At 38.2% G+C, this 27,323-nt stretch overlaps 1 protein-coding gene across 1 annotated transcript in view; it reads left to right on the top strand.

Annotated features, from left to right (window-relative positions):
- LOC114662095 (dachshund homolog 2-like) overlaps positions 1 to 27,323 on the top strand; it is an 819,124-nt gene that overhangs the window by 641,195 nt on the left and 150,606 nt on the right. Inside the window, 1 exon segment of the mRNA XM_051934388.1 lies at positions 7,601 to 7,736. Coding sequence (XP_051790348.1) covers positions 7,601 to 7,736 — 136 coding nt within the window.

The following is a 27,323-nucleotide window of genomic DNA, read 5'->3' as shown; positions in this document are numbered from 1 at the left end:
CCCATTTTTTGAAAATGGCTTTTTCATACCTATATTTTTGTTGCATTCCTATTAGTCTAGATGGGCATTGAATTATCATTCAGTTCACGCCATCCATTACATACTTACTTAATCCAATTGTTTTCTGTCTATGTTCATTACTTCCTTTACCTCTTGATGTCAAGGATACAAAAAAATTGCTACTGGATTTTATTCTTTACTACTGCCTCTCTCTGCTTTCTTTATATCGCTCTTTTCTGGAAAGCAGCCTCATAGAGTCCATCCACATCATACTTTTGCATTTTTTTTACCTTAGATCTTGTCTCCGGGGCTCTCTCTGGAAGCCTGCATGATGGCATTCTAATGACAAAACACACCACCTCAGTTTAACCATGCTTGTCCTTTCTTCAAGTTTCTCTACATTTTGATGAGGAAGCAACAAAAGGATATGATCAGTGAGGTGCAAATGTTAAATAAATAACATAATAAATACGTTAGATAAGGTTCCACATGAGAGGCCAAGGATCAAACTAAAAAGAGTGGAAATTTGGGGTGCTATGTATAGATGGGTTTAAAATTGACTGAAGCACAGGAAGCAAAGGGTCATGGTATGGGGGATGCTATTCAGAATCACATGATTTAAAAGTGGTATCCCTTGGGGGTCAATGGTGGGCTCACTGTTTTCTTGATATACTGTAGATAAATAATCTGGATAGTAGTTTAAATAATTTGCTATTTAAGTTTGTAGGTGGTTCCAAACTAGGTGGAATGGCAAATAATCTAGAATTAGATGAATCTTCACTGAGCGATTTGAATGGAATACAGGCTTGGACAGATTTGTGGCAGATTAAATTTAGTGTAAGAAAATGCAAGGTATACCTCATAGTAAGTAAAAATGTTAAATATGAATACACAATAGAAGTCATGGTGGACTTTTCACTGTCTACATCAAGACAGTGTACAGAAGGAGAAGAGAAGAACAACCCCAGATAGCAAGCAGTCATTGAATCAATGCTGAGTCAATGTTAACACCATTGAATCAATGTTGAAGGCTAACATTGATCCATCATCAGTTTGCACCCTGATTTAATGATGAAATAAAGCTGAAATCCTAACCCTAATTTAATAGAACTTCAGCACTGCTTCGCCCATTTGTCAACCTTGTGTAAAAGTTATATTACTTTAGTAAGCCTGCTTCATCTACTGGTTTATTTATTACTATACAGGCAGTCCCCAGGTTACATACGAGATAGGGACTGTAGGTTTCTACTTAAGTTGAATTTGTATGTATGTTGGAACAGGTACATTATTTTAATAAATGTTATTGTTGACCGACTGTAACCAAGTGCTCTGCCAATGAATGATGGAGTTTCACCTTTCTCTGACCTTTTTATTATTTCTACTTTATTTTCAATGGTGATAGTTTTTCTCTTCTTTACTGTTTCACCAGCACTTGCATCAGATTTGTGTTTCAGAGACATTCTTGAAGGGTGAAGACAAAAGGTTAAGATGAGCTCTTCTGCACAGCACTGTACACGCTATCACAGCAGGCAGGCATCCCTCGTCAGCACGTCTGGTGTACTGACAAGAGACAACTTCCTACTATGTATGTAACAGTACAAGCAGGCTTGCTATTGAGAATGAATGGGAGTAGCGAGGGGCGGTTCACCACCCACCCACCACACAGTCACCTCCACTACAGTATGCAGTCTGCAGCGTGCATCCAGCCACCGAGAATGAAAACGGTGCGGCCAAAGGCATGTAGTGAATCGCCCACCACCTCCCCCATTCAACAGGCAGCCACCCGAAGCACACTACAATGCTATCCCCCGCCACCCCGTTCACCCTCAATGGCCTCCATTCAGCCACAACTGGGTCACTGCTTGCAGCATTACCAGCCACCCACCGAAAACGATTCGGGGGGAGCCGTGTGTAGTGGGCGGACAGCGAATCGCCCCATTAAGTCTCTGTCCTGCACACGAGCGATAGCTGTGTCCCCAGTGACTATGGACCACGGGTCACTGCTCACTTTCCGCCGGGAGCCGCCCGAGGGACACAGGGACAGTACACTGCGCGAGCAGCAAAATCGCACCCCTCCAGCCACTACTTGCAGCGACCTCCGGCCAAAGATGACGGAGCGGCAGTTAATGAGGCGCATGCGTCACAGCTGCGGCCTCGTTCGTAAGTTGTAGGTCAGGAGTCCATAACCTGGGGACTACCTGTATATTGTTCTTCACACAAGATCACAGATCACTTATTACTTTTATTTTATGACCAGTTCCACCTAAGCGATCTGGTGCATAGCACAGCCATTTTTGATAGCATTTGCCAGTTCATACTCATACACACTATCCTGTCCCCATTCTCAGTTTCAAGGCATCTAAAATAAACAGAAGAATTGTGTCCATAAAATGATATAATTTCTTTCTGAATAAAAGTGTAAAAAATTAGAAGTCATCTAGGAATAACCAAATGAAGATTTTATCAGTCATTAATATTTCAAATACAAGTCACTCACCAAACAGGCATTTTTAAAGTGCTGTGCCTTTAAATGCATGTTTCCTCTTGCTGCCATCCTTGATTGTTTTCCAGCCCAATTTAATCCAGATGACAGCTCATTTGTCAGGGCACAGGAAAGCTTGCCTCAGACCCAACCTTGCAATGATGCCCCACCAATAACTGGAAAGCGGTTCACCTAGTGAGATGCAGATGGGATGAGAAGAAATTAACTTAGAGAGTACAAATGAACTCTTGCACAATTGATTTATTGCCAGGCTCTATCCAAAAAGAAACAGTGATGGTTTAAACCAAATACTGGGTTTTAGACAAAACCATATATTCAGTTCAATTATACTAATTGGCATTCAAGAGTTATTATTATCCACCATTACTGTTCTTGCCTCTGTTGACTGAAGAGTTTCTTCTGTTTCCTCTAGTTCCTTCAAATCTTGCAAGTAATCCAATTGGTAATGGTGCCACAGTCTGTATGGAGGAGGAGGAGGAAGACCTCAGAAAACCTTGAAGCTCTTCTCTGAAGTCCATTGCCCCTTTCTTGAGCTCTGTGGCCATTTCAATTAGTTGGGTGAAAAAAAAAAAGATTGTTATTATTGTCACTGAATGTGTTTTAAATGTGAATTGCATTTGTGAAGACAGGCTTCTTGCACTTTTATCAATTGCAGTGTGTCTCGTGTCTGCTACGAAAAACAAAAAAAGGAGCAAAGACTATATTACTAAAGGTGTTTGACATCAGACAAATTCCTGTCTAATCACTGTGCTTCTCTCTAAACATTGCAATAATGCGACTACAGTGTTAGTCTGGAGCCCTGCACAGAGGGTGCCACCAATATAGCAGACAAGATGGTTCAGGAGTACATGTAGAGGTTGCACGATGAAACAGAGAGAATAAAGCAGTAGAGGATAAGACATAGACAAACCTCCTTGCTCCATTAAGGAAGAATCCTGGTAGGCTAAACTGGAGGTGGTGGCTGTCCTGTTGTAGAGGTCGCTGTGCTGTTCAGGGGGTGGTGGCAGTCTGGCGCTTTGCTGCAGAAGTGGATGAGGGCTGCCGCACTGCTGCAGTGTTAAGAAGTGGTTGGGGTGTTGCTGCAAAGGTGGGCAAGGGCTGGCATACTGCTCCGAGGACGGTGAAAGTCAGCTAAAATAAAAAAAGAAAGGAGGTCAAAAAAGACAAATGTTTAATAGTTTGAACATACCTGCCCAGTAAGGCAGACAAATTATCATTGCGAGTAGCAGTGAGTTCCTTCACCATTCATTGTTTTGTTTCCTTTCTACCCTGTGTGTATTAATGTACCGTATCATTCCTGGAATAAAGAATTCGAGCAGCCTCATCTTCTGAATCACTTTCTGGACTGAAGTGTGGCTGGGTCTAAAAGTGATTAATACTCACCAGTTTATACTATTTAAAAACAAGCTGATATACTTCTCAGGACAACATTACAATACCTAAGCATTCTTTTTCTCTGCTGCTACATATCCGCATCTGATTGCAGATCTTTAGTGTCACAGTGTTTCTGAAGGTATCTTTTCAAGCAGTTTTCAACTTCCTCATATGTGTGTGCAAGCAGAGGAAAAACGAAACTGGAATCACATACAGAATTTGGTACTCAACACTAAAATAGGATCAGTAAAGGGAGGTTTGACAATCTAGAAAACATATGTACATCCAAGTTCGCCATCTACTGACACAGCTACACTTACCCATAACTTAAAAGACACCTTATAGGCTCATATGTTGTCCATGCATCAGCAGCATGTACTTTGGATGTCTCCTTTGCAGGATACAGTGCCCAGAGTAGTTTTTGTCCATACAGCCACATATTTGGGACTATCTGTGTGCTCCCATTTTCAAGCTGAGCAATGCTCCACTGTTTCATTGTAGTAATTTTTTACATTTTGTGTTAACTGAAGTTTGTCTCTTTTCATAGAACAAAATGTTTTGTTCCACTCATTTTTGACAACCTAGTTCTTTCATGATTTCATATGAATAATTGGCATGGCAATGAAGCCAGGAAACTGACAATGGCACACTTATGTTGAATGTGTGGGAGTTTGGCCACACCTAGGGTGTCTTGCATTTCCATTATTTTCTAGCAATCTATGGTATGATGAAAGGAAGAATAAGAGAAGAATGACTCCTGATGTTTACATTTCTGAAATAGCACAAATATCTCTCTGCCTAGTTTGATGTGTTTCGTACAATAGCAAACCCTTCTGTGGTCTTCTCACAATTATCTTCTTTAGCAATGGAAAGTATATAGTTTTCAGTAACTACTTTTTTGTATTGTATGCTTTGACTGAAATGACGGGGCAATGGTCCATCAACATGTTGCTGACTTAAGATGCACTGCTAGTGAGCTTGGGCTAACTGTGTGTTCGGCATTTCATACAATCTTTTCAACCTTTTTTGTTAAAGGCATATGAGGCTAACAGTAGTTTTTTTCATCCCAAATAATTTACAAAAGGAAATACAGGTGCATTATCCAGTGGACCAAACAACCTATACTCCTCTGTAAGGTGTGTCAATTTCTGTACATTGTTTACTATACTGCTCCTAAGCAGTTGTTATCTGCCACTGCTGTATTGCATTGTGTGACATTCTGTCTTTGTAAGCACACATTTTCATACTCGTCAATTATTGCTGACTCTATAGCCAGAAGCATTGGCTTAAATTTGCATCTTCAAGACAAATATGATGCCATTGTAGCTAATATCAACAACTGATTCAAGTTTTTTCTTTTTTTATATAAAAATCGGGAGTGGTCTCCCCTAGACTTTCTCGTATACTCAGATATGGGGATGGATATTTGAGGAGTAAACCGCAAGACAATGAACTTGTTACCTATAATCTCTTACCTCTCTCTCTCTGTCCATATTGTACCCACTTATGACCCTAGAGACCTCTAATTTGGGTTTCTGATGATTTGTTTATAATTGCTGTATTTAGTAATGTGTGTGTTTTTTGTCTTACTACATGTTTCTGCACCAAAAAATTCAATAAAGTTGAAGATATCAATAAAGGAAACTAATCTAATTTTCATTACTTCACAATAAAAACAGATGTTTCAGGAAGATTCCACTATTCAACTGCTAGGAAGTACATTCCAAAGCAAATCATCCACCATGGGTGGATAGAATTTTTGAAAAGGAAAAAGAAAAAAAAAAAGAACTTCAAAATAAAATTGTGGAAAGGTGTTAGTCAGAAGATGGACATAAAAAGATTTCAAAGGCCTTATTTTTCTCATAGCCTGTAGTCAAGACCATTGTTAAAAAGTAGAACACGTATTTCTTACCAACTATTGAAAAACCAAGTATGTCGCATCTTTCACGTTTTCAGAAAATTGAAAAACTCATGTCACCTCTATAATTAACGATGACTAGATTTAATTTTTCCTGAGTTTCGCGTACACAATATTGTTTTTTTCATGAAAACACCTGCCATTTAAATCATGCAGTCGCTGAATTTAAATCACGTAATCGTAACCCGAAGTTTTCTCATTGGTCAGTGGATTTGCTGTACATAAAATACTGTGTACATACCAGCTTCTTCCATCGTGCTATGACCGGAATTAAGACATTTTTGACCATCAACACCACTAACTTATAACATTAGAAAAGACCTAGTAACTCCAAAAACTAAAAAAAACTCAAACTCAAAAATGGCAGTTACTAGGTTTTTCCATTGCACTTGAGATTTCACCACACAGACCTTGTTTAGATCAAGCAAGGTTGTCTGATCAAGAAAAAAAGATCACTTTGTCAATGAAGAGGATGATGGCAATTTTGAAGGATCTACAGGCTTTAATGGCAAAGGCATATCGTTCATATAAAAATGTTATGTGGCCTGTATGGGAGCATGGCAAGAAAAAAACAAACAAACAAACAAATAAATATTTCTTTAAAAATAAATAAAAACAGCCACATTAAGTCTTATTTATATCTTCCTAAAAAACATCTTAATGAATTTGTACTCAAGTGGTGTCAAGTCTTTTGGTCAGATGAGACTGAAATGTGAACTGCACCATCTGCTGAAAACCAGAACACAGTTCCTGCAGTAAAACATGGTGGTGGCAGAATCATTTTATGGGATTGCTTCTTTTCAGCTGTAGCGGATAAGCCCTTGATCCACCTCTTGGACCCTCAGGTACCACTCCAAACACGATGTAAAAGCACAAGACTTCTTTATTTTGCTCTTGTACAGTGCACAAAGCACTCTCCACTCCACACTATTCATACAATTAACAATAAACTACTCAATAATACTCTCTCCTCCTTGCCCAGACACTTGCCACCCTACCTCCCAGCTCAGCTCAGCGTCTGGGCTTTCCCACAGTCCTTTTATACACCCTGACCCGGAGGTGTTCCTGTCCAACAGTCCACAGTTCCTTATTCCTTCCGGGTCAGGGTAATCAGTCCTTTTCTTCACCCCGGGAGCACGTCGTTTCTTCCCGTCATGTAACCATGACGTACTCCTGGGTTATAGGGCATATAGGAGCCTCTGAGTCCCCCTACAGCGACTCCTGGTGGCCCCCAAGGTATCCAGCAGGGCTGCGTATAAAAACTACATAGTCCATGAGGCCCTGCTGGCACGTCCACGCTGTTAGGAGAGCTCCTCCTTGCGGCCTGGGGGTGAGGGCCGGAATAAGAAGCCGGCAATCCACCACACAGCATTGACTAGAACATTAGGCAGGAAAAATGGGAAGATGGATGGAGCAAAATTAAGGCAAATTCTTGAAAAAAGTCAACAGCCCTCAGCCAGGAACTCAACATTGCCAAAGTAACCATATAATGGCTGAAGGAGAGGAAGGTGAGTGTCCTTGAGAAGCCTAGTCAGGGCATCAAAGGAAAAACCATTTAAAATTTTCAGAATGGTTGCCATGCAAAAGGTGCTTCCACCAAATATTACTTGAGGGGAATATTCTCTTATCCACCCCAGTTATTCTACTTTTTATTTAAACAATTTGTTTTCTTTATCACTAGGATGTTCAATGGAATAACCTTTTTTTTTGCTTTTGGGGAAAGTGAATCTTTAAAAAGGGGATGGTGACTCTCTACTTCTTTTCAAGAATGTGTAATCCAGTTGAAAAATTTTGCATTTCTACAGGAAAGAGTCCAGGACAGCCCATCACCAGCTCCTTCTTTGGAAGATAATCAACGCCCTGCAAGCCAAGCCTCATCTCACCAGAGTAGCAGTGTGTCCAGCTCTCCATCACCACATGACAGCACATCTGAACATTTTGGTACGTCTCCATCCATAACCACTAAGTCTGCCGTTTGACCTTTTGTCCTGGGACCAAATAGCATTTATGCCAATGCAGATTTATTTATTATACAGTGTAAGGTACTTTATGGGTTTAGTAATAGTTGAAATTAAAATCATGAGAATTATTAACTTGCTTGGTCTGGTAGGTGACTTTGAAGATGTGATTTTACCTACAGAAAGTGCTATTGTTGAGGCACTTAATGCTTAATTTGATTTCTCATATATGTTATTACCAAATGGGCAAAATTACATTTAAATACAACACATACTGACTTTTACAGGGAGCTCGGTACTGTCACTAAAAATTCAAAGATTCATTGTTTTGATACATTAAGTCAATTAAATGGTAATATGAAACCTATGATTTTTCACAGCAGTTTTTTCAGCCATGTTTGCAAAAGAACAGTGTTATAATTGCCTGAAAACTTGACTGTGTTTAATATTTAATAAATTACAGGAAACAATGGACATATAGGAGGTTAGCTACAGCCTACATCCAGGGTGACAGGATATACTGTGTTAGAGAGGAAGAGGTATTTACATTGTGATACCCTGGCTTACGTTGTAATGAAAACTGTGTGGTAAGGTCAGGGGAAGAAGCAGCAATACGCAGCTGGGTTATTATAACTGGCTCATAGTTATGTGAAAAATAATACATCGTCAAACTTAGTAAAATATTTTTTCATTACATTTTGTGTTAATTGTAACTGCTTCATTTTTAAAGTACCTGCACAATCTCAGTTTTATTATAAATTAAAATTTTAATCCAGTCCTAATCCAGCCTGTCTCCTGGTATCTCCTATATGCTCTTGAGACTGTGCTGGGAGACACAGCAAACCTTCTTGTGGGATAAAATAATAATAATAATTCTTTGCAGTTATATAGCGCTTTTCTCACTACTCAAAGCACTCAGCAACTGCAGGTTAAGGGCTATTGGCATTTACAGGATTCGAACCGGCAACCTTCCGATTGCCAGTGCAGATCCCTAGCCTCAGAGCCACCACTCCACCTAAGGATGTGTCATCCTGGAGGAGGTGGACTACCTGCGCAACCAGAATTGGCTCTTGCTACCAGGAGTGACAAGGACAATAGCAAAATGCAAAACTAGAGAAGAATCAGTCAGGAAAGATAAGGAGAATTTTCAATTGACGTTCAATGCACGAATAAACACATTACAAAATACATTTAATGATGAAATGTATTGTATATGATATGCAATTAAAGATGGTAATCAGTATTCATTCAATATTCATTCTGTGTTTTGAAAAAAAATCATGAAGGTGTTGTCCATTTCTCCGTACACATTCTGACAGCCTGTTGTGGAAATTCTGCATTGCTCGATGTAACATGTCAAGAGGAATGCCAGCGATTTCCTCTTCAATCCTCCTTTTTAGTTCAGCAATGGTTGCAGGACGTGTGTGGTACACTTGACTTTTAAGATGTCCCTACAGAAAAAAATCGCAAACACTGAGATCTGGGGATCTCAGAGGCCTTGGAATGTCACCGTTGCATGAAATGACGTGCCTACCAAACAATCGTCAAATAGCTGCCATCGATTGTCAGGCAATATGTTGTAAAAGAACAGACTCGACACACGTAAAGAAAGGTTTGGGGCAGCCACCCGTATAATGTTCCTAGCTGCAAAGGTTTTCTTTTTTATGTAACAAAGTTGTTGATTGCACTGAGTCCAAGACAGAACTGATCAAGGTTGGAAAAGATGGCGGTTTTAAGTGGTCAGACAGGAAGTGATGTAGGGTAACCAGAAGTGATGTAGGGAACCGGAAGTGGCATCCTTCTAGGCACCGGAACCGGAAGTGACATCCTTCTAGGCGCCGGAACCGGAAGTGACGTCCTTCTAGGCGCCGGAACCGGAAGTGACATTCTTGATTCAGATAGGTTTTCCCGTGGCTGGTCTGTAGAGACAACAGGATAAGGTTTAGTGCACCCCGCCCCCCCCTGGCCTGCCGTGGAATTACCTTTACTTGGTCCACACAACGTCCCCCTACTCGCACGTGTGTGACAATGTGAAGTGGCTCCACTTGGGGACTTCTTTTTTAAAGCTGAACCAGTTTCTTTGAAATTACACATGTTGTAATTGCATGAGCAGACGGAACACAATCATGATGTCCTAACTGGTAATGACACCGAAATTCCCTTTGCTCAGCAGTCACGCTATCACCATTCTTATAAAAGACTTTCACAGCGAACACTTGTTGAGCACCACTCCATTGCTCCATTAATACTAATGGCAAGCGGTTCTAAATGAGGTCACATTGGTCCCAAACAACAGCAGACGCCCCAGAGTCGGCAACGTCTAGTTTCAAAATTTCCTGTTTCCCTGTGCCACCCTGTATTCCCTTAATTTTTATAATTTTTATAATAGTATAATATACTATTATTATATCAAAGTGTTGTAAAAGGAGAGCAAAAATTTCAAATATTACTAAAGTATTAAGATTTAAGAAAATCAATATTGATAAAAAATGTTAACAGGAGTGGAATTGCAGGAAACATGTTTTATATTAAAACTTAAAGCACAAAGACAAAATTGAGCTTTCTAAAATTATTAAAATTCTTCTTTGCATTCCACAATTTTATTCCTGCCTTTAAAATGCTCACCTCTTGCTTTAAAGATTGTCAGAATCATTCTTTTTAGCTGTTGTTCATCATTCTCTGGAGAGGAGATGATATAAAAGTTGACCATAAGCCAGTACTTTGAGTCTAGTTGGAAACAGAAGACTATCTTTGATTTCAGCTGCACTCTCTAATGCTGTAAAATGTAGCCTATTTTGCAGGTGTTAAAGCAGAGAATTCTGGCAATATACAGAATACAGAATATGGCTGTTTTCAAATTTGATCTCCTTCTTCTTTCTGAGGTGAAATGTCACGTTTTCTTTATCCCATATTTTACTAAATCTCAGATATTTTTTTATCACCAGCAAACATCATTTGTTCTACGTCCTCAGTGTGTGTTGTGTATGTATGCTTTACTTCTATTAGGTGAGCCCCAAATACTTTAATTTTATTCTCATTTTTGCTCACTTTTCTCAATGCTTTTGCCCATTTCTGCTAGATTTTCTTTAAACCTTATGTCAAATTTTTTGCTCAAACGTACCTCCCAATCCTTCTTATTTTTGCTTAATTTGTCCTGTTTATAGTTGTCTTGTTCATGCAATCTCTGCACTGTACTTTAATGGCTTTATGCAACTAGCTGACATCAATATTGTTGAACTGCAGTGAGTGTTTGTGTTGTAGATTTTAATTTTAGGTGTAATTATGCTTTCAGTTGTTTGGTTATCAATTGATTATGATTTTGTTGTATGACTCGGCTTTTAAGATACCCAACAAGATTGATTTTGAGTAGCAACTACAGAAGAATGATATGTGACCTAAAAGTCAGTCTGAGTGGCACTCTAATTAGTCAGCCAGGAAATTTTTGTCATATTCTGGGATAGAATTAAAGCTTTCCTCCAGTTAGGGTGAAAACTGTTAAAAAGACCAGGGAACTCATTAAACCTTGCTAGAATTCCATACTAAAATTTTGCTTATGCAGAATATACACCAAAAAAAAAGAGACTTATAAAACTTTACTTATGCCACATACCATGCCAAGTTCTTTTTATAAATATCAAATCAACTTAAAACAATGCCGGTCAATGCCTTTTTTGAATATTCACAGTATAATCACCATATACATTTGTCAGTGTTCCTGAGTGAACTCTTTAACTCTTTGAGGGCTGAATATTTTTTCCAAAAAAACATAGTTTCTGACAAGCAATGGTGTCACACAGAAGTCAACATAAAACGTCTGTTTCTGCATGCTGTGGCTGTCAGTTTGCCAAAAATGTGCGTCAGGCTTGCGGCCAGGCTGTCTTTGTGTAGCTGGGACACGGTCACAGTGCATTGCAATCTGGTTTCTACTTCTTATCATTGTTAAGTGGCAGTCCTCCCTGGCGAACATTGTCTGTACAACGATTAGCTGGGGACCAATCATCTGAAGCTGGAACCTCACAATCATTTTCAATTAATAGTATTAAAATCTGACAACTGCGGTGGGTTGGCACCCTGCCCGAGATTGGTTCCTGCCTTGTGCCCTGTGTTGGCTGGGATTGGCTCCAGCAGACCCCCGTGACCCTGTGTTCGGATTCAGCGGGTTGGAAAATGGATGGATGGCTGAAAATCTGACAAGTCATAGTCCAGTTCAGAGATAATAGGCAAACATCCAAGGAGTATTTTGCTTTAAGCATTCACTTTGATCTCTCACCAGATGTCAGTGCCATTTTTTCCGTTGTTTGTGCCTTGCTACTTGGTCAAACCAATGAATCTAACTTTCCTTCTAGCAACGAGAGTCCAACTAAAACATAATGGTTGGTTTGTCACAGTTTACAGTTGATTACCATCAACAGTCGACATCAGCCCTGAAACAATTAATACAACCCTGGAAGAACAGAAGAAAAAAGGCAGAACCTTAAGTGAATGTGAACTTGAGGTCATTACAGATGAAGTAGAGAATCAAAATAACATTCTTTTTGCGGAAATCACAAATAAATAAAAAATTCAAAAAAGAGTGGAAGCAGCTGAGTGGCCAGAGCAATGTGCCATTATGCAGTGCCAAAGCTGCCAAGCCAGTGCACATTATGAATTGACACAGACTATATGTGCAGAACTACGAAATATTAAGAACGTTCTTATTGAACTTACAAAAAATAATTTTACCAATTAAATGTCAATGTTGCAATATTAGTCTCTTTACATTCATATACACAGCATCCAGACATCTTGAATTACCATTGTATTGCTGTCTCAAAGCTAGCCATGTTTCAGAACCGTGCTGTATAGTACTACATAAGCTGTCATAATGAGACAAACATGGCGCTGTATAGCAGCGTCATCAGTGTGCCACACCACAAGTCCAAACACTGTCATCTGTGAAGGAGTGCTTTTCATTATACCTCCTCCCTATTGATGTACTACCTATAATCTGAAAGAAAAATTATAGAAGTTGTCTGTAAAATGTACTAAACTTTATTGCAATCCTGACAATTAGGTTTATACACCAAGAAGCCAAGGATCACACAGAGCATGATGCTGAAGTCTGCTTCCCTCACTACTATTTGATATAATTAAAGAATTTAGGGTTGAGCCACGCAACAGTATTAGTTTGACCATCATGTATTAGTTACAAATTATTTGAATGAAAGCACTTTCTGGTTACATGGTGCCTTTATTGTACTGTAAAAAAATAATGTTAAATTAACGGTAAAATACTGGCAGCTGGGGTCGCCAGAATTTTACCGTAAAAAAGAAGGTGACAATATTATTTAGTCTACGGTACACTCTAAAAAAAATGTTACATTTACGGTAAAATACTGGCAGCTGGGTTGCCAAAATTTTACTGTAATAAATAAGGTGGTAATATTTTTAGGTCTATAGTACAATTTTATAGTAAAAACTATTTGTTCTTTGCAACAAATTCCAACAGAAGGAAATGTTTAACCATAACCAGAAATTCATGTTGTGTAATAAATATGGCAATCAATAAACAATATGTATTGTTAGAGTCAAACCCCAGTACACAGTTTACATCAGTAAAATAACAACACTCAATAGCAAACATGTTTTTTTTTTTTGAAAAAGTATACTTTATTTACATATATGTTTGGGTGATATATATAAAACACAATCTAGTACAATTACAATCTATAACTATCTACTAATTCAAATAGAAACAATTGTATTCAGCTACAGTCTAATACAGTCTTACACTACCCCATTCCTACTACACCTTACACGTACCATTTAATTATACACATTGAAAACAATTCAATGTTTAAGGAAGTTATGGCACGTTGTCTGGTGGGGAAGTAAAGTTTGCTTTTGTGGTGTATGGTGTCCTACTTATCGAATACAACCCACCATAAATCAGCTTCCATAACCTCAAAAAACCTTCAGCACGCAGGGAAAAATAAGTCTGCTAATTTAGTTTGTTTTTTTCCCTACTATTCAAAGGTATGCGGTTCACCAGGAACAATATGGTAAAAGGGGCGTGTCCTTATGTAAATATCGTAACTGGTTTTACTGAAACAGCGATTTACCGTTTTACATTTTACGGTTGTTTACCTTCGCTATTTAACAGTTTTACACTGTAAAATTAACAGATTTTTTAAGTGTAACTGTAATGCATCAATAAACGGTATTTAGCATATTTTTAAGATAGAAAAGTATCGATTTTACAGAACTTGGCTGTAAAAAATAATGAAATGTATTGTTTAAGATATACAGGTATATTCTGTAGAACATAAGGTAACTTTCCTTTTTTTCAGAAAAGGTCTTTTACTTTCACCATTTACAGTATTTTTACCATTAAATTTACTGACATTTTTTACTGTGTGCGGATTAATATCATTTTTTATTTATCCCTGCTTTCACTGGTGTGTCTCTATACTTGGGGGGTGTAGTAGGAAAGTAGTGTTGGTCACTCGTAGCCCGGATTATTTTTTTTCTTTTTCCTTTGCTGCCACTTTAGGGGGGCAGCGCATATTATAATCATGCCGGTTCTGATAGCGGTACAGATTATTGGTGGCACGTATGGGGAGCCGGTTGACTGATTTTCATCCACTTTATTTCATTTTGCCACTCACAAGTACAGACAGAAATGTCGATAGAAAGCCTTGTGCACCGGTTTGCCAACTCTTGTGCAACGCGAGGTGAATTGCCCAGTCGCCACGTTACAGTCAGAGCACAAGAAGACGTGGATGAGGCAGCGAGCCTGCTAGATACTTTATATATTTCGACTCCCAGGAGCAAAAGCCAGGATCAGGGATCTATGGATGCCTCACTGAACTTGCAGCTGCCATGGGCAGAGGTGCAGGTGCAGCGGGAATGGCTGAGGGTACGGTAGCTCGGGAAGAAGCTCTGCATGGATATGTGGATTCAGCGGTGGCCAATTTGCGTGAGTGGGTGCGTGTACGTCTAAGAAGTCTGGAACAGAAGCTGGTAGACTGCTTACTGAGGCGCGATCAGCAATGGTAGGTAGAAATACAGGACGCGATCAGGAGGAGTATTGCTACATACTTTCAAACTCTGCACCGATCGACGCCATTGGTTGAAACACGGCTGTCCTACTCCTCTACTGCTGCAGCTGCTGTGCGGCTGGAGTTTCCAAAACTAGAAACTCCCTGTAAATCGGCAGAGGTACTTCAATTTATTGAACAGGCAGACGCGTTTTTAGAACTACACCCATTAACGCTAGCTGAATTGATGGGCTTCTTGAGTACGTCTCTGCAGGGACCAGCATGCTACTGGTGGCAGGCAGAAAAGAATAATATTAAGAACTGGGCATCTTTCCATACGGCTTTTTTTGGAAGCCTTTTTACCGGCTGACTACCAAACTGAAGTCGAAGAACAGCTGCTGGCTGCTGGACAGGGTCCCTCACAACCATTCAGAGACTTTGTTTATGAATACCGTGCGCTGTGTCAAACGTGGAACCCCCATATGTCAGAAGAACACATCGTTAGACGCATTCTTGGTGCTTGTAACCCACGGCTTGCTGTAGCACTTAGGGGCACGGTGAATTCAGTGCAGTTCTTGGTAAAAATCGGATCTTTGATCGAGAAGGATTGGGCTGTTGTGAGGGGTAAAAAAGATCCACCCGGAGGAACCTCTAGCAGAGATACGCCCAAGGCCAAATATCAGAAGGGCAGGGATCGGTCAGCTGGGGCTGAGCTCACCATGTTACGTGCACAGTTGCCCTTACTAGCGGTACCAGTGAGTGTTCGGGGCATCATTAGGGATGCTGTCATTGATACAGGGAGCATCTTTACCTTAATTAATTGCAGCTTGTGGGAAAAAAATAAAGTTGCCTGTCAAGCTGCTTAAGGGAGGTGGCACAGTAAAGTTCTTCTTGGCAGACGGGCGAGGATATGGGGATAACGGCAAGGTTCTGATGCAATTTAGGTTGCAAAATATATCTTGGGAAGTCGAGGTGTATATCTTGGAGGATGAATTCCTGTCTATGCCACTGTTCCTAGGGCTGGATTCCATCATGGCAGCTGTCATTATTTTGAACCCAAGGACTCATGAATATGTAATGCATGGGGGTGGGGTGTTCAGTTTTGAGGTAAGAGGGTGTGATGAATTACAGTGGCCAAAAGTAAATTACTATTTGGCAGTACCAGTGAAAGATATCAGCCCTGTGGAGGACAGCATTTGTTCTCAGCCCTGCGAGGTGCAACCTATTCTGAGGAGATGGCCAAACTTGGGCATATGGAGGTTATTCATCATCATATATACACCATCGATGAAGTCCCTGTCCATCAAAGAGCTTACAGGGTCTCTCCTATGAAGAGAAAGGTTATCAAAGAGTGGGTTGATCGTATGCTGCTGGAAGGTATTCTTGAAACCTCTGCCTCAGCCTGGGCATTCCTGGTGATTTTGTTGTGTAAGCCCAATGGAACTTTTAGCTTTTGTGTGGATTACCATTGGCTAAATGCCAAAACCACCAGTGACGCCTGTCCTATGCCCCTGGTGCATGAAATTTTAGAGTCCTTATAAGGCGCTGTGGTTTTTAGCACTCTGGATTTACAATCAGGCTATTGGCAGGTTTGCATGGGAGAAGACAGTGTGGCCAAGACTGCAGTGATCACTCCTGATGGCTTATTCCAGTTCCGAGTAATGCCTTTCGGCCTGAAGAATGCGGGGGCATGTTTTCAACGCCTAATGGAACAAGTACTGAGGGGGCTGATTGGGAAGAACTGTTTCGTTTATATTGACGATATCATTGTCTTCTCCCCGTCAATAGAGCAACACCTCCAGGACCTAAATGAGATCTTCCATCGGCTTCAGCAGGCTCGGCTGACCCTAAACATCAGTAAGTGTTACCTAAATGTCAAATGTCTGAGTAGATCTTATTGATGGTTGAAACATGCCATAATTTTAAGCTAAGTTTGTGTTTTATAAATGCAGATTTTTGCATAAGAAATGGCTTATGCACATTTCTGAGCATAAGCAAGTTTTAGTATGAGACCCCAGGCCTTTACCAAAACTTATCCCAATTATTAACAAAGACTATATTTGTATTTGCACATCAGGTCTCTAAATAAGAGTGAAGGTAGTGCAATCTGCAGTGGGCCACACCCCCTCTATATGATCTTAGTAAGGGGGCAGACACACATAACATTTCCTTTTACCTTTCATGAGTTTAACTTCAGGACATGAAGGTCTTCTTTAATATTTCAAATTGCTGGTGCCTATATTTAATAATAAGTCGGACATTACTAGACAGGACGTCTAATTTAGGCTCATTGTTGGAAATCTTAGATTAGATTAGATAAACTTTATTAATCCCATGGGGAAATGGTGACACATATAGCAGCAGAAACATAAAAAAACAAGGTACAGAATCACAGAACAGATAATACCGCCAAGCAATCAATAAGTAAATAAAAAATAAAAGTAAACTTAACAAGTACATTGGGTGGAAGCATTGAATTGCCTGATAGCAGTGGGCAGAAAAGACACCTGGAGGCGCTTCTTAGTACACCATGCTGGAATGAGGCTGTGGTTAAAAGTGCTCCAGGGGAGTGCCTTCTAGAGGGGATAGAGGGGATTTTTCATGATGGCATCCAATTTTGTCATGATCCTCTTCTCCACAACAGGTTCCAGTGTGTCCAGAGTTCACTGTGTGATGGAGCAGACTTTCCTGATAAGTTTGTTCAGGTATTGTGCCTCTTTTAAACTCAGGTTGCTTCCCCAGGAGACAGCAGTGTAGAACACCACATTGGCAACTGTTGACTGGTAGAACATTTCCAGCAGCTTGCTGCACACATCAAAAGACCTGAGTCTCCTTAGTGAGTACATTCTGCTCTGGCCCTTCTTGTACAGTGTCACTGTGTTGTCAGACCAGTCCATTTTGTTGTCAATGTGAACTCCCGGATACTTGTAGCTCTTCCCCCAGAATGGTAAATGGTTTCAGAGGCTTCTTGGAATGATGGAAGTCCACCACCAGCTCTTTTGTCTTGCTGATGTTGAGTTGCAGGTTGTTGTCCCTACACCACAAGACAAAGTCCTCCACAACCTTTCTATACTCTGACTTGTCTCCATTATTAATGCAGCATATGATGGATGAGTCATCTGAAAATGGCAAGTGCTGGAAGTCTGTTGTTGTGTAGAGGGTAATGTGGAAGGAGGACAGTTTGCTGAGGTGCTCCACAACTACACACCACTATTTCTGACACACAGTTCCTAGACCTCACACAATGCTGTCTGTTGGTCAGGCAGTCCATGATCCAGGAGATTGTGGGAGTATTATGATTCAAAGCCTTGAGTATTTCCCCCAGTCGATGATGTTAAAAGCACTGAAAAAGTCAAAGAACATTATCAGGACTTGGCACCAGGGAGGCATTTTACTTTAGATGCTGGATTTACATAGTCTGGAAGTGTAACATTCTGCACTTCATAATTTCCAATTATTCAGTAAAGTGTTGCTGCTTGAGGCTTGAGAATATGCTCTATAGTTGCTAGAACATTTGTTTTCCATGTTATCATATAATAGTAAAAAATAAACATTAGAACTTTTGATGATAACAGGTCATCAGCCCAACAAACTTTGCCAATCCTATCTACTTAGTTCCTCTAAAATAATATTAAGTAAGGCTTTGAATTTCCCTAGAGTTTACTAACCCTTAACACTAATTGGTAATTTGTCCACGTGTCTCTAGTTTTCTGTATGAAAAGATACTTCCTAAAGTTTGTACAGTATTTACCCTCAAATATTTTCCAGCTGTGTCCTGTTGCTCCTGTTGATTTCTTTTTAAAGTAAATTAACATCCTGGATGCACTATACTTACTTTTTTTCATAATAAAACATTTTAACCTGTTAGTCTTCATTTGCATAAACTGAGGAGGTTCGGCTCCTTTATTGTTTCCTCATAACTCATACCCTAAAGTCCAGGAATCACTTCTTCTCTGGACTTTTTCTAGCACTGCAATATCTTTTTTTTGTAGCCCAGAGACTAAAACTTCACACAGTACTTCAGGTGAGGCCACCTTACTGTGTTAGAAAGTTTAAGCATAACATCCTTTGACTTGATTTGTACTCTACACATTGTGCTGTGTAATCTAACATTCTAATAGCCTTCAGAATGGTTTCTGAACACTGGGAGATGATAGTGATGAGTCCACTAATTCATAATCCCTAAGTCCTTCTCATTAGCAGACTTTCAAATTTGTGGCCTTCCACTCTGTATTCAAATCTAACATTTTTACTTCCTACTTGTAATATTTTACATTTAGTTACATTAAATTTCATCTGACACAAAACTGGCCAAGCCTGTATGCTGTCCAAGTCCCTCTGCAATGATTGAAAGGGTTCTACATTATCTGCTTGTTCATGTAACTTGCTTGTGTGTAAACTTAAACAGTATATTGTTTATATTCTTCTCCAGATCATTTATGCATAATAAAAATAATAAAAAAACATCCCTAGGACTGAACTTTGAGAGACGCCACTCTTAACCTCATACAATTCTTATAATGTTCTTTGTACCATAACACTCTTCTTCCCTTGTTTAGGTTGTACCCATCTACACACTATACTCTAAACTCCCACTTCTTTTAGTCTAATTCCCAATCTCTCAAGTGGGACCCTATCAAATGCTTTCTGAAAATCAAGATAAGTAATAGCACATGCTCCATTCTGATCATGTGCTTTTGCTGCTTTGTTATAGAATTCCAGCATATTAGTTAAACATAACCTTCCCCGTCTGAACCCATGTTGACTGTTCCCTAAAACTGCCATGTGCTGCTCAATATCTTCCTTAATATTTACTTCAATTAATTTACCTGTGATGCACATTAAGCTTACTGGCCTACAGTTATTTGGATCTACCTCATCAACCTTTTTATATAATGGAACAATATTTGCTAATTTGCAGTCCTTAGGAATTCCATTGCTTGCAGTGACTTTTAAAAATATGTTTCAAGGGCTTATATATGCACTCAATAGCATCCTTAAGCACTTGAGATACCGTAAATATTATTAGGTTCTAGTGATTTATTAGATTTCAGCCTGTTTAATCCAAGGAGCAATTCTCTCTCAACATTTTCCAAATAACTGTATACCCACTTAGTAATTTCTGTTTCTTTTGACAAGTTATACATTTTTTTAATTCCCCATTACTTATACTGATACATTTCACCTCTTCCTTAACTGTTCGTTTGGTACTAAAATACTGAAGGAATCTTTTAGGTCACCTTTCACCTTATCTCCGAAGATTTTCTCTGTAATTGTCTGTTAGCTTCTCCAATATCCTTCTTAACATGGTAGTTGTCCTCATTATCTTATACACCCTTTATGTAGCATTTGAGTTATTAGTCTTATATGCCTTATATAGTTGTTTCTGTTTCATTTTTTTCCTACTAATTCTAGATTTTGGAATGTAAAATGTTTTTTAACCTGTTCCACTGTTTCTTAATTGTTTCTACACTTAAAAGTTTATCTCAGTGTATCCCTTGAAGACTTTGCCACATCTGTTCAAAATTTGCCCTACCAAAGTTAAACTTAACAGTTTTGTTCTTTGAATCTGTGTGTTGAACAAACTCTGAGAATTGTATAATATCATAGTCACTTTACTCTTATTGTTTAATCACTTCTAGGCCATGAATCTGTTCTAGTTAATACAAAATGCTAAATATAGACAGGCCTGTGGTAGAAATGGAACATGTTAATTAAAGAAAGAATCGTATCCTCTACTAGGATAAGTTTGATAAAACCATTTTGAGTCAGTAATCAGGCTGGATAAACCTTGTCCATCTGCATCATTTATTCATCCTTCCAGCAACATGCTGAAGAGGGAGCATCCATCACAGCAGTCTGTTACAGAATCAGAATGATCAAAAATAGAGGTAGAGGGTTATATTTATAGACAACTACATTTGCATAACATTGCTGAATTAATTCTTACATATCATATTCTGACTGGTTAAAATACATGAGGTGCTTTAGCAAAGAGCACAACCAGCCTAAAATAAAAGTATTTATCCATTATATCCTTGTTCTTCAATATCACTTAAAGCTCTTTAATATCACTTAAAGCTCTTATTCTGTGATGAAAATGGTATACGCAGCGATAAGCAAGTCTTACTAGGTGCATGAAAGAAAATTACATCAGCCAATTTTTTTAACCATCCCCTAGAACATTTTGCTAGTTTACCCGACAATTTCAGCAGTCTCTTTATGACATTTTTGAAACAAATGTTTATATATTTCAATATGCACTGCAAACCAAAATACTTAACTATTGTTGTCTCTAAAATATTCTCTCACAATCTTCCCCCCATGTTGATCCTTTAAACATACTGTGTTAAAAAACTGACTGCATTACATCTAAAAACTCCTGCACTTTTCTGTTTGCAGTGTTAGGCCAGTTAATATTTAGGTAATTAATGATCCCCAAAACCATAAAATCCCCCTCTAAACTTGCCTTCTTAAAATTAATTAAAGGACGCACATTAAAATTGCTCTCTGCATTGGAGGATTCTGTAACACACTCCTAAATTAAGGCCTCTATCCCTAATGGTTTCCAGCTGAATCTGAAACCACCAAGAAGTTGCTCATCATCAAACTGAAGAAGATATACATTTAAATTCAGTTTTACATAAACAGAAACAATCTTCTTTTTCTTTTTTGTCTATCCTTCCTAACACTTTGTAACCATCTATGTTATACTCATCCTTATCTTTGTTATTTAGCCATCTTTCTGTCATTGCTATAATATCATAATTATGTTCAGCTACATACAATTCTAATTCACTTGTTTCATTTTTTACTTCTGCACTTTAACTTTGGGCTAAAATTTTAATTGCTGTGCGTATTTGATATTACACTACTGATCATTCCTTCATGCACAGTTCATAACCTGGCCTGTTCAAAACTTCCAGCCTCCCATTCTGCAGTTTAAACAATCCTCAGCTAACCTACCCAAACACATTGGTGCTCTTCTAGTTTAAATGTAACTTGTCATGGAGGAACAAATCCCATCTGTTCCATATGGAGTCCCAATGCTCCATAAACCTATACCCTTCTATTTTACACCAAGATATGAGCCACATGTTAAGCCCTGTAATCTTCTCAGTCTTTCCTGGACTGATGTATGGCACAGGTAGAACTTTGAAGAACACTGTCTCATCAGTCCTGCTCCACAGCTTGGTACCTAAATCTTTAAATCTAGATTGCAAAGCTGACAGCCTACCCTTACATATGCCATTTGTTCCAACATGGACAATGACTGCTTGATCCACGTCCACTCCAGCCAAGAGATTATCCACCTTTCCAGGAAGTTCTCCCACCTGTGCTCCCGAAAGACAATACACTGTATAAGAGTCTCTGTCTCTGGAGAAAATCCTGCTGTTGTGGTGTGAAATTTTCTATATAAGTTGATGAATATTTTGTATGTCTTTATTTATGACTTAGACAAAGCAATGTGACATTAGTGTTATATCATTGATAAGAACAGCAATGTTTTAATGCCATTCTTTAGGACTGAGTGTTTGTAATTTTATGACAGGGGTCAGGGGAAGTGTCTAAAACCAGTTTGGCAAGTGATTCTATGCAGGACTCTCTCAATCAACCCCCTCAGGAAAGCCAAATTACCAAGCTGGCAAGCATCAGCTTAACAAATGGTATTGGGAGCAGATGTGAAACCATTGTGTCACACCAGAATTCTGTTGGTCTAAAGTTGTCTATTCCTATTGGATTTAGGGTTTGGACAGAGAATCTATAAATTTGCTTACTTTACCCCTCCCTATTTTCTTACACCATCGCCATGAAGAAGCATCTCTCTGTCACACCATTATCATGAGGAGCACAACTCGGCAGCCATATTGACACAGGCATGTGGCCTGTTCTGAAGAAAGCCATAAAAATGATGACTTAACTAGAGACATTTAAAGTAACTGCAAGTTCATGTGCTGCCTAAAACTACATATCAGCATTTACCAGGTTGTATGGTTTCCAGTGTTCACTTGTACTTTGCTTATTGTTATTATTTTATTAATATTACCAATAATACATTATTTAAAGTATAATTTAACTCCTGCTTGTATTTTACTATACGCAATTGCCTGAGATTATAAATGTAGAAGGGAAGGTGAGAAGAAGTTGTATACTACAATACCTTATAAACAGAGGTAAGTCTGTGACATTTGAGGCATTCTGACAAAGACTACGCATTAATAATACAAAAGGGGAAAGCAGAGTAATATAGAACTCTACCAAGACAAAACAGCTGCATTTCAGTATCCCTTATGACTGAGTTTCCCACCATCACAAATTCTCAGAGTTTGGGGACTGGTTTTGAGGAGGAAAGTTAGGACTTCTCATACCTGCCCACTACCTTTTATTTCCAGAGTCACAGTCCAACTCCGCAAGATCCTGGAAACAGTATGACACTTCCAATTCTGGGGTTGATGCCCTCAGACAGTGTTCACCCTTTTCCTTGCTCCCACATATCTGATCTGGGGTCTCTTCCTATACCAACTTAGAGGTGCACATCATCAGAAAGACATGGACAAAAAAATCTAACTTTTTAAGTATGATAGAAAAATGAATAACATAATAGTCAATCACAGGCTCAGTATGTATACCGTATTCTCAAATAATATTAATGAATCCTACCATGTTTTTAAAAAGTGTGGACATGTCCTCCAAAAGATAATTTGATTTTTTTCTGACTTGAGATAAAATAGAATGAAACTTTCTCACTGAAGGAGACGGTAGGGAGGGATTGTTTAAATTGAGCGTGATAAATCTGCAAGCTGGTAGTGTGGTAGAGCCTAACAATCAATTTATCCCTATGCACTTTAATGCATTCTGAGAGGACACAAATTATTGCTGTTAATAGATTAGGAGTAGTTTTGACATCAAGACTATCTGAAAAGCATGTAAAGATTTTTGTTCTAAATTATGATAATTTAGTACATTTCCAAAGGCGTAGACATTGATGGAAACACTTGCATGATTTTCAAGATAAATGTGATTGATAAAAGATTATTAGTTGAATTATGGAATGTGTGATGCATACAAAACTACAGCATATTCAATGTATGGCTGAGTTTCACTCCTTTTCTGAGATGCTAATCTGAAAGATTTTCTCCTACCATTCCCTGGGATCTTTGAAAGGTAGGTTCTTTGAAATATTTTTATATACTTTTAAAATGTTTTGTGAATCATCATCAAGAGGAACATGTATATCTGGCATAGATTAAGGTGTGGGATGTGGAAGGTCTGCAGTGGGTTGGCGCCCTGCCCGGGATTGGTTCCCTGTCTTGCGCCCTGTGTTGGCTGGGATTGGCTCCAGCAGACCCCCGTGACCCTGTGTTCAGATTCAGTGGGTTGGAAAATGGATGGATGGATGGATGTGGAAGGTCGAGCAAGTTTATTTTAACAAGGTTTTTGTAATTAGTATACAGGAGAAAAGTGTGTTGCTGGAAAGTTACATTTGGAGTGTAATTGTTCAAAAGATGCAAATATATTGTCTATATAAAGAACTCCAAGTGTCTTAGCATTTTACATATGTTAAATACTTAGAAATCTATCTTGAAAAAGGTGATTATCACGTAAAAGAGCTGTTCTGCCCTGAAATGTGTCCTACATTGTTTCCATATTTTAAGTAGTTGGTGGTCTACTGAATTTCTGATGGTAGTTAGTATTGATTATAGCACAGAGTAGGGGATATAATGATTTAGAGTGAGTTTTGTTTTCCACTACAAGTCAGTTCAGTGTGAATTTGTGAATTTATTGTGAGTATGTTGCCTCCCAATAGTAAAACTGAAAGTTATGAAGTGCCTTGCCACCTTCTGTTTTAGATCTTTGCAGAGTCTCCTTTTGGATGCATGGCCATTGGAACTTAAGATGAGTGATTTTATGATTTAGTCTATTTTTTTTAAGAATAATTTAGTCTATTTTCTTAAAGAATAATGTGTTTATGTACAAGCATATAGGGATACTCTGCATCAAATATGGCAGCTTAGGGATGATGTTCATTTTAACAGTATTCATTTTCCCTACTAAATTGAGATGGAGTGTAGTACGGACCATCTGTTAACATTTTATTTATTTTTTTCCATAGTACTTCCAAAATTAGATAGAAGAAGATCTTTATATTTACTCGTGAGGGTTATCACAAGATATTTAAACTGTTTTGATATTATGAATAAATAACTATCTAATCTGGTATGATGTGCTAGATAATTTACTGGGAGAAGCACACTTTTATGCAAATTAATTTTGAATCCAGAAATTTTACAAATTCTCCTAAAACGTTTGAGACTAATTGTAGATTACAGAATTCATCTCTAAACAAATTGATTATTTCTTATGATACCAATACATCATAAGAGGTTTCCACAGGAATAAGGGGACAAGTTATTTTATATCTCTCTCATTAAACAAACTAGACACCAGGAAGGCATCAAGAGTAATTACAGAGATTTACGGAATAGATCAAATGCCAGTTCTCCCAGTGAGGTTTTCTTAAAGAGAATACTGGCTCTACAATGAGAATTTAGTCTCTTGACAGCAAAGGAAACAGAACAACTTATTTTTAAATTACAACATCATTATTATGAACATGGAAAGAAGGCTAATACAATCCTAGCTCAACAAATATGCATAAGCATAATGTTTGTACTGCAATAATGGAAAGTACAAATGCAACTGGACATAAAATGAAAAGAACATAAAGAGGTAAGAAGATAAGACACAAGCTAAGGAGTTTTTTTTTGATAAAATACAAATATTACAGTGTATTATTCTAGGTGCAGAATAACTAATTTTCAACTATATTATTTCAATTATTGTTAACAATGTTAATTAGAGCTGAAGAAAAAAACATTCTACCCCAAATTTTCCACCAATCATCAGTAACTTTTTCCCAAGCAAAACAATCACTCCTAAATAATGATGTTAAGGTACTAATGAAGTCTTAGCTGGAGGGATTAAGAAAGTGCTTCACTCAGTAATATCAGAAGACAAAATTGATATTATTACAAGCTAAATTGGATTTATTGCAATTATTACCAGACGTCTTACTATCTTTGGTTGCTGGAAAAGCTTTTGATAGAGTTGAATGGAATTATCTGTGTACTACACAGACCTCGGTTTGGCCTCAATCTGCAGGGATTAAACTACTTTATATTAGCCTAAAAGATGTGCAAGCAACAAAGAAGAGAAGAGAAAAACAACTCCAGTCAGCAAAAAACACCATCTACTCACTGGACAATCAGCATTTCCCTAATCTAATAATATACCATATGCTAATATACCATAACCATGTATCAGTCTACCTGGTCAGTTATACGGTATATTTATTTTAAATAATACCTTCATATTTATGTGCAGACAAACAGTTTCTTTAAATATGAACTTCAAGTGGATACTGCACAGCCAAACATAACAACAAATATTGTAACATAACAAAACTGTATGTGTTTGTGTACATCTATCTATCTATCTATCTATCTATCTATCTATCTATCTATCTATCTATCTATCTATCTATCTATCTATCTATCTATCTATCTATCTATCTATCAAATGGCTGGCTGTTGTTCCAAAAACCTTTCTAGAATCTCCAGTACATCATTCCATCGAGTGATTGCATCAATCACAAGTTTGTGGGTTGGCAAATCCAATAGACGTTGCTTCTCTTTAAGCATTTGGTTAGCTGTACTGCTACGGTGGAAAATGTGTGGAACATGTCTCATCCAACCAACTAAGCACACAATTGTTGGAATTTTCAGAGCAGCCTGCAATACCAAAGTAAACGTGTGTGCAAAGCAGCCAACTTGAACAAGCTCCATAAGTTGTACCGCACAGATCATATTAGTGGCATTCTCAGTCACTATGGCTGCTTCTTTGTCTGTTATGCTAAATTCATCTAATGCCGCTATCAACAAGCATCAGCTCTAGATACTTGTTTTAAAATGCTTCCTTTTTGTTAGTGGAGAAACTGTGAGGACAAATTATCCAGACTGATTAACGCAACTGAAGATGTGTAACTTGTAAAATTACAGAAGACATACATTTTATTGATGTATCTTTAATTTTGATGAATTCAAGATTATTTTAAATGTCCAATAGGGCTAACATGAAGGGTGCCTACATGCAGATTCATAACATACAAATAGGTTAGTGAATAACATATTATTTAAGAAGCCAAATTTGATTATTTTATGATAATATAATTTGCAAGATAATATAGACGTTTTGTAAAGTAGATGCCATTACATTGTATTAAAACAAGGGGCCCCCATAATATGTGTGGACTCTAATGTGGCAATATGTTAGTTATATTACAGTAAATTTCAAATGTGTGCAGTGCTGTGAAAAGTTGTTGTTTTTTTTTTTTTTAAATACTTAACATTTGTTAACTATTCATTACTAATCAATTATTGCTTCATAAATGTCATTCCATTTGTAGACTCCCTTCAAATAAAGTGTTACTGAAATGTTGTTATATTATATTAATGTTCTTTATGCATGGTTAAGAAATCTTTTAAAAAGCC

The sequence above is a fragment of the Erpetoichthys calabaricus genome, chromosome 12, assembly GCF_900747795.2.
Source record: "Erpetoichthys calabaricus chromosome 12, fErpCal1.3, whole genome shotgun sequence".
NCBI lineage: Eukaryota > Metazoa > Chordata > Cladistia > Polypteriformes > Polypteridae > Erpetoichthys > Erpetoichthys calabaricus.
The sequence above is the reverse complement of the archived record's forward strand: the minus strand, read 5'-3'. Positions and strand labels throughout refer to the sequence as shown.